The sequence below is a fragment of the Nelumbo lutea genome, chromosome 7, assembly GCF_056320005.1.
Source record: "Nelumbo lutea isolate HS-2025 chromosome 7, American lotus-T2T, whole genome shotgun sequence".
Taxonomy (NCBI): domain Eukaryota; kingdom Viridiplantae; phylum Streptophyta; class Magnoliopsida; order Proteales; family Nelumbonaceae; genus Nelumbo; species Nelumbo lutea.
The window spans coordinates 61,354,632-61,370,172 of NC_142690.1; the positions used below are offsets into that span (position 1 = coordinate 61,354,632).

A 15,541-nucleotide genomic window follows, 5' to 3' on the forward strand; every position below is an offset into this window, starting at 1 on the left:
TGCCCTCGTTCATTCTTGATGGTTGTTCTCCATTCTCTATCTTATTTCCCATTTTGTCTCCATATCCCCTAACTCCCAGGATCTTCGGGTGTGTGTGCTTTGTTCAGAATCTTGGTCCTGGGCTAGAGAAGTTGGATGCTCACTCCATTAAATGTATTTTCCTTGGCTACTCTAGGACCTAGAAAGGGTATAAATTCTACAACCCTATTACTCGGAAATCCTTTGTTTGTCTTGATGTTACTTTTTTTGAGTCAGTGCCATACTTCTCTGCTTCTGATATCCCTCCTCCTACAGAGGTTCCTCTTTCTCTTCCGGTTGCTAATTCCATCCCGGTACTAACAGAGGCCAGCACCTCCCCCTTCTACTCCGACGGCTGATCCAGTTCCGTCCACAATCGAATTGCCTTCTGATCTTGACCTTCCTATTGTTTTGTGGAAAGGTAAACGTAGTTGCACGTTACACCTCATATCCAATTATGTTTCTGTATCTCACCTTCCTGCTTCCCATCGCGAGTTTATTCCCCTGTTGTCCTCTGTATCCACACGTAAGGATGTTCAGGAGGCTCTTACCTCGCCAGGGTTGAGAAAAGCTATGGAAGAGGAACTCTTTGCTCTTCATCACAATCATACATGGGAACTCACCAATCTTCCCCAGGTAAGCATGTTGTTGGTTGTAAGTGGGTGTATACTGTTAAGTATTTACTAGATGGGAGAGTTGAACACCTGAAAGCTTGTTTAGTTGCAAAAGGGTATTCTCAACTTTATGGTGTAGACTATATCGAAACCTTTTCTCCAGTTGCAAAGATTGGCTCAATACGTGTGTTGATTTCCTTAGATGTCATGCATGATTGGGCTCTATTTTAGCTTGATATTAAAAATGCCTTTCTCCATGGTGATCTTCTAGAGGAAGTGTACATGGAGCAACCACTAGGGTTTGTTGCTTAGGGGGAGGATAATATGGTGTGTAACCTCAAGAAGGCGACCTATGGGCTTAAACAGTCTCCCCGTGCTTGGTTTGGCAAATTTAGTGAAGTGGTGAAGGAGTTTGGAATGAGACAATGTCAAGTTGACCATTCAGTATTTAGCTATGACTCTGTGGCTGGGAAGATCTTGCTAGTAGTGAATGTGGATGACATAGTCATAACTAGCAGTGATAGAGTTGGGATTGATAGATTGAAGACATTCCTACAAGATCACTTTTAAACAAAAGATCTTGGGAAGTTGAAGTATTTCCTGGGTATAGAAGTTGCTAGGTCAAAGCAAGGCATAAACCTTTGTTAGCAGAAATATGTTCTTGACCTGTTGGAAGAAACAAGGTTACTAGGTGCTAAACCAGCTGAAACTCCCATGGAACTTGATGTGAAGTTGGGAAGTGACATAGGTGAATTGTTTGATAACCCTAGAAGGTATAGAAGGTGTAGAGAAGATGGGCCGAATGGCCCATAGGCTGTTACTGTATGTTATCTCTATGTTATTCTCTGTAATGGGCCTTATTCTGGGTCCATACTCTTTTATGTTCCTTTTTTTGTAATTTCTTGTCCAGCTAAGGACCTCTCTTGTAATTACTAAAAGATTAACTTAATAAAAGTGTATTAGAGAGTTAGAGGGAGGTTATGTTCGAAACACTCATCCTCTAACTCTCCTTGCCGTAGCTCTCTTTTCTTCTCTAATCTCTCTTGCTAGTCTCCTTTGTTTCAAACACAGTCCCTACTTCTAGGACTGTTTTTCAACTTGGTATCAGAGCAGGCCACTGCTTGGTGTGTCCCTCATGTGGTTCTAGTTCAGCCAACTACATGAGGAGGTTCTAGGGCTGAGAGTTTACAGTCATCCGCCTGATTCTTGGAGGTCATTGGAGGGTTCCCAAGCTTCTACACACTTGGAGAAGGGTTCGGTGGCCAGGAAGAATCGGAGAACAAGTTGCTTTGCCTGATTTAAAATCAGAGAAAAGGGTTTTTCGAAGTCATCCTAGAGGACAAGTGTTCGGCCTGGTTTATTGTACAAACCAGAGACTCTCTTACTATAAGTCTTTGCTCAGTTGTTTCTGGGTTAATTTTTTCACTGTTCTGGACTATTAAAAAGGGTCGAAGTTTCCTTCAAAACAGTGCTACTATTCGGCTATCCTCTTGTTTGACTTAATCTAGAGATTTTTGGGTTGTTTTTTTATCTCTTTTCTGGACTGTCAAGTAGCTGAAATACCCCTGGAATCACTGCTACTGAGACTGCATCATTCGGCCACTGTTGCTAGAATGCTCCTACCCAGAAATCTTTGGGTTGTTTTTGGATGTCCTATTCGGCTGATTATTGGGTTGGGAAGTTGCTGAGACTGTTAAAACTAAGAGGTACTAGTCTCATCTTCATTCCAGCCCCTTCTTGAAGGCTGTTAAACAATAAACAGTACCCTATACTTTGAAGGATGAAACAGTAAGCAGTGGGCTGTCAAGTATTGGACACTGAGTGTTCGACAGAAGGTCTCTCAAGGACTGTATTTCTTTTGCCTTCCTCTTGGGACATCGACTATTAGAATCAGAAATATCTTGTGTTTGGAGGTTGCTGGGTGTCATTTGGAGGCTGAAACAGAAAAGAAAAGAATTATCACCGAACTTTGCATGATGGATTTCTCAAACTTTGAAAACAAGAATACTGCTGAATATGGACAGATGTTGGGAACCCCAACCGATTCTATGCTAGTTGTAACTACAGTCAAGCTTGATGGGACCAATTACTTAGCTTGGTCACAATCAGTGAAAATCCATATTTGTAGCAAGGGAAAATGGGGTTTTATTTCTGGGAGCAAGAAAACTCCTTCAGAGGATGATCCATCTTATTAGAAATGGGTACAAGAAAACTACACTGTGATTGGGTGGCTTGTGAACTCAATGCAGCCACAGATCAGTCAACATTATCTGTGGATGAATTCGGCTAAAGAGATTTGGGATAGTGTTGCAGAGAGTTATTCCCAAAAGTTGAATGTTGCTAGATCTTACAAACTGAGAAGTGATGTGAAAAATCTAAGACAGGGGGAGAAGTCACTTGTAGCATACTTCTCAATCTTAAAATCTATATGGCAAGAGATTGATTTGATAGAGGCCATGACTTGGGATACCCCTAAGGATGTTGAAACATACAGGAAATTGGTTGAACGGAATAGGGTGTTTGAGTTCTTGACAGGGCTGAATTCTGAATATGATATTACAAAGCAAAACATCTTGTCCAAGGAAGATGTTTCATTGTCACAAGCATATACTCTGGTCAACAGTGAAGAAAGTAGAAGGCAAATGCAGGTTCAAGGAGTTGGTATTAATGATCATTTTGCAAATATGGGAATTAAACCCAAAGGGGTTACAGAAGCTCACAGTGGCTCAAGAAGGAAAGAAGTGGTGTGTGAATATTGTAAGAAACCGAAACATTCAAAGGACAAGTGTTGGAAGTTGCATCCCAATCTTGTACCTATTAGATTCCAGAAGAAGAATGATAGTAGAAAGACAGGAAGTGCACATGCAGTCACAGGCACAGATACAGAGGTTGAATCTACCAGTGCACAGTTGGCAGCCATGAAAGCTGAATATGAGAAGTTTGGAAAGATGATCAGTCAGCTTGAATGTGCATCTTCATCATCCATCCCTTCTGGAAGTTCAACCACCATTGCCTTTGCTCACTCAGGTATAAGGGCTTCCGCTAACCATGCATCCACTTCAGGTAAACACAAAACCCCTTGGATCATAGACTCAGGTGCTTCTGATCACATGACCAACGTTTCCACTTTATTTGTTTCATATGACTAACTTCCTGGCCGTGACAAAATCACCTTAGCCGATGGTTCTCTTGCCCCTATTTCCGGCAAGGGAACTGTCAAGGCTACAGACTCCTTACTCTTACCTTCCACTCTTCATGTGCCTAAATTAAATACCAATTTGTTATCTGTAAGTAGCCTGACCAAATCATTGAATTGTTGTGTAACCTTTTTCCCTTCTCACTGTGTGTTTCAGGACCTGAAGTCTCAGAAGGTGATTGGGAGTGGCCATGAAGCGAATGGAATATACTTGCTCGACACCCCTGGCCAATGCTGTGATCATCCCAAGAATGTTGCTTTTGGTTCTACCTTTTCAGAGTCTGTCAGTCAAATTATGTTGAGTCATTGTCGGTTGGGTCATTTACCTTTTTCTGCTTTAAGCCATTTGTTTCCAAAACTGTTTAAGGAAGTCAGTGTGTCCAGTCTCAATTGTGAGTCCTGTCAGTTGTCAAAGCATTGTAGAAAAAATTACCCTGTGAGCAATAAAAGATCCTCTTTTCTTTTTCATATTGTGCACTCTGATGTGTGGGGGCCATACCATTTATCCTCTATGGGGGATTACAGATATTTTATCTTGTTCATTGATGACTTCTCTAGATTCACCTGGATATACTTAATGAAATCCCGGGATGAAGTCCCAAGACTTGTGAGGCAATTTCATGAGCTTGTTCTAACTCAATTTGGTACCAGAATTAAGGTTTTCAGATCTGACAATGCAAAAGAGTATTTTGAGAAGAGTTTATCCTTGTATCTTTCGGACATGGGGGTTATTCATCAAAGCTCCTATGTTAGAACCCCTGAACAAAATGGAGTTGCTGAGAGGAAAAATAGACATATTGTTGAAGTTGCAAGGAGCCTTTTGTTTGCCTCACATGTTCCCACAAGATTTTGGGGTGATGCTGTACTTACTGCTACCTATCTCATAAACCGTATGGCTTCCAGGGTTCTAGGGTTTAAATTCCCCTTTAGTCTTCTTCATCCAGACAAGGATCTCTTCCCAATTCCTCTTCGTGTGTTTGGCTGTACCTGCTATGTTCACATTCCAAGTGTGCAAAGACACAAGTTTGAACCGAAAGCCCACAAATGTATCTTCCTTGGTTACTCCCCCACACAAAAGGGTTATTGCTGTTTTGATCCAAAGACTGGCACCCGACATATCTCTATGGATGTTACCTTTAATGAACTTTCTCCTTTTTATAGTTCCTCTCAGGATGGACTTTGTCCACAGGGGGAGAGTTTGTCACAAGTTTTTGCTCTTCCTCTTCCTGTCCCAGTTGAGTCTCTTGACAAACCTGTATCCTCACCAAATGAGTCAATGGAGGATCAATCACTTCATACCTCTTGTCCAGGGAACCCTATTTCTTTACCCCCTCGCCCTATCCATAATCCCAAAGTGTATCAAAGACAGAGATCCAGGAATGAGCAAGTGGTTTCCCTTACAACAGATGAAGTTCATACATTCCCAATCACAAATGAGATAACATGTACTGCTTCAACTCCTTTATAATCATCTTTTCCAGACCTTGATGTCCCCATTGCTATTAGGAAAGGGAAGCGGAAATGTACTGCACACTGCATTTCCAAACACCTTTCTTATGACATGCTTTCTCCTTCATACTTTGCCTATCTCTCTTCTGTTGCTTCTAACCCCATTCCTAGGTCTGTCTCAGAAGCTCTTGGGATTCCAGAATGGAGAGATGCTTTGGAAACCGAAATGGATGATCTACATGCAAATGGTACTTGGGAGGTGGTGGATTTGCCTGAAGGGAAGGATCCGGTTGGGTGCAAGTGGATTTTCACCATTAAATACAGGGCTAATGGAACTATTGAGAGGTACAAGGCTAGACTTGTTGCAAAAGGGTATACGCAGACATATGGGATTGACTACCTGGAGACTTTTGCCCCTATTGCCAAGATGACATCTGTGAGGGTTCTTTTATCTCTGGCAGCTCACTTTGATTGGCCTCTATCAGTTGGATGTAAAGAATGCATTCCTGAATGGTGACTTACATGAGGAAGTCTACATGTGCCTTCCCCCAGGGATGTATGGGAAAGATATGCAAGGAAAGGTATGCAGATTGAAGAAATCTCTTTATGGTCTCAAACAATCTCCTAGAGCCTGGTTTGAGAGATTTAGAGCTGCACTTGTTAAGTTCGGCTATATTCAGACACAGTCGGATCATACTCTGTTTGTGAAGAGAAGTAGATCCTTGGCAGTGTATCTCATTGTGTATGTTGATGACATTATAGTGACTGGTGATGATGCCTCAGGCATTCTGGCTCTTAAGTCTTTCCTCCGTACAGAATTTGAGATTAAGGATCTGGGGGAGTTGAGATACTTCCTTGGCATAGAAGTTGCCAGATCCAAGGATGTGATCTTTATTTCCCAAAGGAAATATGTTCTTGATTTATTGTCTGAAACTGGAAAACTGGGTGCAAGACCAATTGCAACTCCCATTGATATGAGTCACAAACTTTTAGCTATAGATGGAACTCTGTTGGGAGACAAAGGGGTTTTTCAGAGACTTCTTGGGAAGCTCCTGTACCTGTGTATGACTAGACCAGACATTGCGTATGCTATCAGTTGCATTACCCAAATCATGCATGCTCCTAGAGATACTCATATGGCAGCAGCAGAATGGATTTTGTGCTATCTGAAAGGCTCTCCAGGGAAAGGAATCCTATTTACCAAGCATGACCACTTGAAACTTGAAGCCTATACTGATGCTGATTGGGCTGGAAATATGGATGACAGAAGATCTACTTCAGGATATTGCAGTCTAGTGGATGGTAATGTTGTCTCTTGCAGGAGTAAGAAACAATCTGTTGTGGCCAAATCTTCTGCAGAAGCAGAGTATAGGGCCATGGCACATGGGGTCTCGGAATTGTTGTGGCTAAGGTCCTTAATGGAAGAACTTGGGATTGATCATGACAGACCCATGATGTTGTACTGTGATAATCAGGCTGCCATCAACATTGCTCACAACCCGGTACAACATGATCGAACCAAACATATTGAAGTTGATAGACATTTTATCCGAGAAAGAGTCTCCTCCGGAGAAGTGTGCCTTCCATTCGTTACCTCTGAAGGCCAATTGGCAGACTTTCTCACCAAAGGCATCTCCAAGGCAAGACTTCATCATGACACTGGCAAGCTGGGCATGATTGGCATCTATGCTCAGCTTGAGGGGGAGTGTAGAGAAGATGGGCCGAATGGCCCATAGGCTGTTACTGTATATTATCTTTTTGTTCTTCTTTGTAATGGGCCTTATTTTGGGCCCATACTCTTTTATGTTCCTTTTTTTATAATTTCTTGTCCAGCTAAGGACCTCTCTTGTAATTACTAAAAGATTAACTTAATAAAAGTGTATTAGAGAGTTAGAGGGAGGTTATGTTCGAAGCACTCATCCTCTAACTCTCCTTGCCGCATCTCTCTCTTCTTCTCTAATCTCTCTTGCTAGTCTCCTTTGTTTCAAACACAGTCCCTACTTCTAGGACTGTTTTTCAACTGAAGGCTAGTGAGAAAACTGAATTATCTAACTATCACTAGGCCTGATATCTCATTTGCTGTCAATGTGATAAGCCAGTTTATGCAAAGTCCTCGGGTGCCTCACTGGGATGTAGTTCTTAGGATTGTACGGTATTTGAAGGGGGCTCCAGGTCGTGGGTTATTATTACAAGCCAGGAGGTGATCTTGAAATAGTTGGATACATCGACGCAGGCTGGGTTGGCTTTGTATTAGACAGAAGATCCACTACAAGTTATTGCACCTTTCTTGGAGGAAATCTAGTGACATGGAAGAGCAAGAAGCAGACTATTGTAGCAAGGAGCAATGCAGAAGCAGAATACAGGGCCATGGCACACACTACATGTGAACTAGTGTAGTTGAAGAATCTATTGCAGGAAATTGGGTTCTCAATAAGCAAACCCATGAAGCTATACTTTGACAACCAGGCTACAATTCACATCTCATCCAACCCAGTTTTTCACGAGAGAACTAAACACATAGAGGTAGATTGCCATTTTGCAAGTCTCCAGCTTGAGGGAGAGTGTTAGAGTCGACTAAAGAAGGGTATTTTAGTCTTTTCCATCTGAGTAATGTGTTAGTTGTATGCCTCCTACATATGCAGGGGCATTTCTGTCTTTGTATAATTATTTGTCAATTTTAAGTATATGGTCGACTGGATTAGACTCTGTCTTCTCAGTTCGACACTCTTCTTCTTCTTCTTCTTCTTCTTCTTCTTTCTCTTTTCTCAGTTTGACTGAATAGCACTAACATTTTTTTTATCAATAAATAGCACTAACATTTACCATGGTAATATTAGTACTTTGGGTAACTTGCAATAAAAGAAACCTTATATGTGTTTGTCCCCAAACTGGTGCACTCTTTGTAAAATGCAGAGTGAGGACTGTTACCATCTGATGATATCTTGCTCCTTTGCTGCAGCTATTTGGATTTGGCTTTTCTTGTTGTTTGGATGCATGCGGAACTTGCCATCCAATGTGAATATGCTCTTTGATCCGTCTATCTTTGGTTGGCCCACGAAGAGGGGGAAATTAATGTGGAAATGTGCTAGAGCCAGCTCTGTTATGGGCTATTTGGGATAAAAGAAATGCCAGAATTTTTCAAGGAAAGGAAAGAGGTATCTCTGAAGTAAAAGAGTGTATCTTGACAAGGGCAACCCTTTGAATGAAAACTTCAGCGCTTTTTGAGAATTATTCTCATGATGATCTTCAGGAGAAACTGGGCAGCAGTGGCTTTCACATCTTCTCAAAAGATTAGAATACAAGCTAGCTGGCTACCCCCTCTGGAGGGTGTTGTAAAATTGAACTTTGATGGGAGTAGTCAAGGGAACCCAGGACCCTCGGGCATAGGAGGGTTTTAAGAGATAAGGATAGAAATATTCTTTCCTTATACTCAGGACTAGTGGGAGATGGAGATTCTACAAGGGCAGAGATACTGGCAGCAGTACAAGGAATACAGCTTGCCAACCAACTCAGAGTGGAGAATTTGGTAATTGAGGGAGACCCAAAGGTGGTTGTGGGTTGGTTGGCAAACCCAGGTACTGTTAATTGGGTTTATAGGGATGTCCTAAGAGGGGTGAAATGGCTTACAAGAAACATGGCAGATAACTTTCAGTGGGTTAGCAGATCAGCAAATGTTTTGGCTGATTTTCTTGCTAAAGAAGGGGTCTCAAGGGTTTCTTTGTTCTGGGCTACTTTGTAATCTGATTTTTATTTTAGTGTGAGTTTTTGGCTTTCAACTTTAAAGAGGAGGTCGCATCTCATGCCTCTTCTTAGGCTGTTGGTAAGCTCACTGATTCTCTATTAATAACAACTTTATTCATTTATCAAAAAAAAAAATGTAGAGTAATGTGGAAATGTACAAAAATTGTGGTGGTGTAGACGTGGAAGGACAGTATTATTGGAATGCAATAATATTTGCAGAAAAAGAAAGAAGTGGCTTTAATTGATATCATTATTACAAGTGTCATATTGTGTCCAATACTTCAATTTTAGTGTAAAATAGAGATGTATATGTTGAGATGTAGAATTGGTTGGAAAACAAAAAGCTATCTCCAATGAACTGATACAGGAATCATTCATTCTCCTTTTGGTAAGTTCATTCAAATGCAACTTGACAGCATAAATGGAGGATTTGTTAATAATTTGGCTTATTTTTTGTTTGGTTGGTTTTCCATTTTTCTTTTTTTTTTTTAAATATTTAATGCATGTTCTGTACCAGATAAAATTGAGAGAGAAAGAAGCTGAGATGGCAGAAACTAAGACACTTGTTTCTGAGAAGCAAGATATGATATCTCGTTTGGAGCAGGACCTTGCAATCTGTCAGTTGGAGCTAAGTAAAATGGAGAAAAGGCTAAATGATGCTCGTCAAATTGAGGTATTTGATGCATTTTTTTCTTTTTCCACTTTTTTATTATTTATGTTTCAGTTTTCGAAATTTAACTTCTGTGCATTCTTTAGATGATCTCATAATTGTGCATCATATGTAGGATACACTCAAAGCGGATGTAGATAAGCAAAAGAAGCTAGTACTTCTCCATAAGGTTGTGAAATTCCATATCTATTTCCTTCTTAATTAATTTCTATGTTCTTTTTGTTGGATGATGTAAAGATTTTACTGATCTTGTAGCTATTCTAATAATTTTTTCTGATTTCTTGTGAAACATTGATATTGCTTATCCATTGGATAGATGTACATTCACTTAAGACTTTTCATTTCCTTGCTGCAGAAGAAAATTGAGAGCGTGGCAAAGGAAAAAGATGACCTGAGCAAAGAGAAACTATCTCTTTCCAAACAGTTAGAGGATTCTAGATCAGGTTACATTTTCTGCTTTTAGTTGCGTGGTAAACAGATTTTAAATCTGGTAATTCTTTAATTAGTAGGTTTTACATTACAGGAAAGAGACCAATAGGGGATGCTACAAATGAACAAGCCTTGAAAGAAAAGGAGAAGGAGAAGGACACTCGGATACAGGTTTGTCCTTTGATCTCTCCCCTTCCCACCATAAATGGACTATAATATGAAGACAAGAAACAAAAGAAAACAAAAAAAAGGAGTCAACTACTCCCTTTCACCTGTGGTAAAACTTTTTCCCAGATACTGGAGAAAACTCTTGAGAGGGAACGAGAGGAGTTGCGGAAGGAGAGGGAAGACAACCGGAAAGAAAAAGTAAGACGTTTGAAGAATGAGAAGGCAATGTCTGATCTTGCTCAGAGAGTTGAGATGGTAATTTATCTTCATTTGATCTGGCTTTTCTTTATTCTTATTCTTTTGATCTATTTGTAGAAAGGATACAAGGGCTAACATTACAATGCCTGCACGTTAGGTACTTCTATGTTTTTTGTATTCTTGCACAACCAATGCTAGCATTTGTGTGTATGTATTTATAATTGATCCCTAGTTACCCCTTGCTTAGCTAATGAATCAGCCATAGCATAGGCCTCCCTCCTCACCCATTGTATGTATGTATTTATAATTTATATATATATTTTTAATTAAATCAATGTGTGTTATAAAATAATTGGACTTGGGTTTTAATTACATTGGATGGGGTTAAATCCAAACATGATCCAATTATGTAAATGGGATCATCTGGATCCAAGATAACTGCATTGGCTTTTGGACGTTCGGTGTCTGTTGATGGCCCTACTTGTTAGATGGATCTATAAGATGATACACCAAATTTTTTGTATTTTCTATAAGATGGATCTATCAGTGATCTATTATGCTCATTGATCTAACAATAATTTGTCAAAAATGATTAATTTTTTTTAGTAAAAATCCGAAAATTAGAAATAAATATTCTATATCTTCTAAATGATTTTAATGTTAGGAAGAACTAGAATATGGATCTATCAAACTCATTGATCCAACAACTATTTAATGTGTCTTGTAATAAATTTGTATTAGATTGGAAACTGAAACATTGTTTGATGTTTGGCAACAGTGTAGGGATAAAAGTTAATCCTCCATCCCCGATCCCCGACGGAGAGTTGGAGACAGGTTCCCCATGGGACCTGAATCCCCATATTCTTTTATCAACATTAAATAAATTTACTTAAAATAGAGAAAATTTTAAAATATAAAAAATATTTTAAATATATTTTGATATATATTATAATATATATAATAATCATATATATAATATATATTTAATATGAGTAAAATAATATATTTATATATATAATATAAAAAATATTTTAAATATTTTAATTGGGGTCAAGGCGGGGTGGGGACTTTACTCCCCATCCCCAACCCCATCCCTGGTTGGGGATCCCTATTAATCTCCATCTCCGTCTCTGCCCCACCAAGGCAATCCCTATATCCGACCTGATGGGGTTGGGGGCGTGTTAAATTGCCATCCCTACCTGTGGTGATTTTTTAGCATAAACTCCCTAGTGTAGGATAATCCCCTTTTCTAGACATTAGTTCAAGTATTGGGGCTTTGAATGGCTCCAACTATTGAGGGATAATTTCAATTCAATATGTGATGTGGACCTAATGTTGATCAGGGAAGCAAGTAGGTACTGATCCATAAGGCCCTTGATCCAATTAATGCTTTGGATCTTCTGGTTTATCACCCCACATTGTAATGGATACACAGATACAGAAAAGACACAATGGATGAGTTACTTCCCTATGAAGGTAGGGAAGTTGGATTGGATCGATGGTGATACTTTCCTATCAACCTCCAGTTCCACCATGGTTCTAATCCCTAGGAAAGATAACTTACCCCCTCCCTTTTGCTTTCCCTCCCCTTTTTGGAGGTGGGCATTTGGGGTCAGTGCCTTTGACTGTTCAGTGGGAGAGCATTGGTTCAGATCCGTGGATTGATGTCCAAGGACTTTTTATAAATCATTTTCTTTTGCGTTTAGTATATATATATGTATATATATTTCTGTCAATATAGTGTATTTAACATCAGGTTTTGTCAAATATAGGAGAAAAAGAAGCTGGTTGATGAATTTGAGAGGATTAAGCAGGCCAAAGGGAGCCTTCAAGAGGTATATTCACTACATACATGTGTCTGGGCTTTTAGGAATAGGCCTCGTTTTCTTTCTTTCAGTGATGTACATGTGCACTTTAAATGTTTATCTGCTTCTACTCTGTTTCATTTAATATTTTCCCTACTGCACATTACAAAGTTTTTTAGGTTAAAATTTGAAATTACAACATTTTGTAGCTGATCCAATGTGGTATAGCTATCTTTAGAAATGCATTTTCCACTACTTTCCTGATATCTTTTCTTTTTCCACTTACTTACCCTCAGAGCGGTGGAGCATCAGTGGCTGAGCTTCCTTCTGAGATTGCTTTGGAAGACCAGTGTGCTGCCTTTGTTCGGGCTGTTGAAAGTTTACATGAGGCAGCAAATCCAACTATCAATGATGTAGCTGGAGCTCGTCCACTTCCTGTAGAGACTTCTCCAGTTGTGGATATGGCACCTACTTCAGCTGCTGGTATTTGTCCGTCCTTTGCCCTTCCATGTTTTTCTCTTGAAGGCAACTCAGTTTAAAGAAGTTTTCCGTTCTCCTTTCTGCAGGTCGTCATCTTACTGCTCCAGCTCAAGGTACCCAAATTTCAATGGGGACTATAGCAAGCCATTTACAATCTAAAACAACAGAGGAAAGAGAGAAAAGGTCAAACTTGCCAAAAAGTGGTATTGAAACCCGCAAAACAGGAAGGAAGTTAATTCGACCTCGCCTTGGACGGCCGGAGGAGCCTACAGGCGATACTGAGATGCCTGAGCTGGAAGGGCCATCCAACAGTGAGGGGAAGCTTGGAGCATCTCATGACATTGAGCATTTGGGAGACCTATCTATACCTGTTCAAACGTCTGTTCGCAAACGTGTGGCTTCTACCTCGGCTTCTGAGTTACAAGAAGAGTCAGTTGCTCAACAAGAGACCAGCTCAGATATGGCAGCACCCGCACTTAAGAAGTCTAGGGGTTCGGATTTTCCTCAAGAGGATGCTGAAAGGCAGCCTTCTGTGCCTCCTGAGTGCATTGAAACACTACCAGCTTCAGAAGAGACACATGAAGCTGTCGGTGCACTACTTCATGCCTCAAATGATGAGTCCATTGATGTTGAAAAGGACGAGGATGCAGATAATACAAAGGAGCCTGTTGAAGAGCCAAGGGGATCACCACTTGATGGCATGAATCAAGATGAACAGCAGGATGATATTAATGCTCTTTCTGAAGAGACCTTGGGCAAGGCAAAAGAAATAGAGGAGGATTTTGATGAGGGATCAAAGGACAGTGAAGGGCAAGATGCGCAGCAGCCAGCTATGGATGTTGAAGGTGAGAGGGAAGAGGGAGAGTTAATACCAGATATGATGGATCAGGAGGGTGGTAACGTGGCAGTTACTATGATCAGCCCAGAGTCAGGGGAGGGTCAACCTGAGTCTGCAATGGTTCCTGTTGCTAGTTCAGCTTGTAATGAAGAGGAGGTTGTTACTGCCACAGAAGTCGATGTGACTGAGACTGCTATTTCTGAGGTTCTACATGAAGACAAAACCGATGGAGCTGATGTAAAAGAAGAAATTACTGAAGGCTCTGATAAATCTACTAATGATAATGACCAGGCAACCATGGAAACTGAGCAAAGTCCAAAGGCTGCTTTTGGTTCTGCTGAGAGTTCATTGTCAAGTATGGCTATGGACAGTACTGTTTCAAAACCAGTCAGTCCCAGTGTCGGGGCAGATGTTGAGCAGCCGAAAGATGTGGCAGCTGGAAAAAGTCCGACCACCATAAATTTGAATGAGAGAGCTAGACAAAGAGCCTTGCTGCGACAAGCTGGAGTTGTCTCTCCTATGACTAGAGGGCGTGGCAGATCTGGCGTTGCAATTAGGGTGACTAAAATATTCTAATCCACTAAATGCTTTTAGTTTTTGCTGAGTTCGTCTGTTCCTGAAAGATTATTGGTTGTTGACTTGTTCTTTTATTTCATTGTAAATGAATACTGACACGTTGGTTTTGATTTCCAGAAAGAAGGCACTCGTGGTGGTCGTGGACGTGGAAGGGGTCGTGGACAAGGTTCTGGTGATAAAGAACAGAATTGAAGGTCCAATGATCAAGAGCTGTGGATACGAGTTTTTTTGGCCACTTTTATGTTATATTATTACCTGTAATTGTTTGGCAATGAAAGATGTACTTTGCGGAATCTTGCATGATAGCCTCTAAAATTTCCGAGGGCACTGGAAATGCAATTTCAAAATGGTAATCACAATATGCTTTAAAATTCATGGATATGGTGGAATGATTGCAATTGGTATGGCTTCGCTGAAAGCTGAATACACACACTGATAACAAACTAACAATAATCTAAAGGGTTAAATATGCAGATTCTATATATTACAGATTTGCCACAATGCATTTATGTCTCAACATTTAGTCCTATGATGATAAAACAATAGAATTAGAGGGTTGATGAGGGTACGCCCCAATTTTGATATATTGGTTACAAGTGACATTTCGAAGTATATCCCTTGTAGCCTTTTTCATTTTTTTTTTTTGTACATAACAAAAAAAGGGGAACATTTCCATTTCTTTTCCATGCTTGACCCAGCGGCCCCAGCCTGAGCCTGTATCATGTAGATGTGACAATGACACTTGAAAGTTTGGCACCAGGAATGCTTTAACCAATCCGAAACCTACGTTAATCTGAATCATTGGTTGTACAGTTCAGTAGTTGATTGTATATTTGTAAGCTAATGATATTAAAAGTGAGTAAGCTTGCATATTCAATGTGCACTGGACTGAGCCTGACAATGAGTATATATTATCAGGACAGGAAGCATAAAACGCTGATCAAGGTTCAAAATATCAATATTGAAAAAATGTCAATATCGTATATTGTATCAGTGAGCTTGTATATTGATATGTATTGTGATACGTTTTGATTATGCATTGATAAGGTTGAATGATATGAATATTCTTGGATATATGGAGGAAACTTTTACAAATACAACAATAACATTGAATTTAAGATTGAAATTGAAATAACTATAAATGAGGTATAAACACATGAAATATACACTTTAATAATGAATGGAGGAACATGCTGGTATAATACAAATGTTTGAGCTTTCAATCAACTAAAAATTCAGTGCAATACTTTAAATTGTTGTTGGACCAAACAGTTTAATAGATAAAAATATTATATGATGTATAATGCTATTATTGTTAACTTATCATACATTCTAATTAGCATCATTAATTGTTGCATT

At 39.8% G+C, this 15,541-nt stretch overlaps 1 protein-coding gene across 2 annotated transcripts in view; it reads left to right on the forward strand.

Annotated features, from left to right (window-relative positions):
* The window catches only part of NUA (nuclear pore anchor), a 110,236-nt gene extending 95,673 nt beyond the window's left edge, over positions 1–14,563 (forward strand). For both annotated transcript variants that reach the window (XM_088953462.1, XM_088953463.1), the window contains 9 exons: positions 9,536–9,691; positions 9,804–9,857; positions 10,044–10,131; positions 10,212–10,288; positions 10,412–10,540; positions 12,256–12,318; positions 12,585–12,771; positions 12,855–14,164; positions 14,300–14,563. In XM_088953462.1, the coding sequence (XP_088809588.1) occupies positions 9,536–9,691; positions 9,804–9,857; positions 10,044–10,131; positions 10,212–10,288; positions 10,412–10,540; positions 12,256–12,318; positions 12,585–12,771; positions 12,855–14,164; positions 14,300–14,374 (2,139 nt within the window). In that variant the 3' untranslated portion in view covers positions 14,375–14,563. The remainder of the gene's footprint in view (positions 1–9,535; positions 9,692–9,803; positions 9,858–10,043; positions 10,132–10,211; positions 10,289–10,411; positions 10,541–12,255; positions 12,319–12,584; positions 12,772–12,854; positions 14,165–14,299) is intronic.
* Positions 14,564–15,541: the final 978 nt, after the last annotated feature.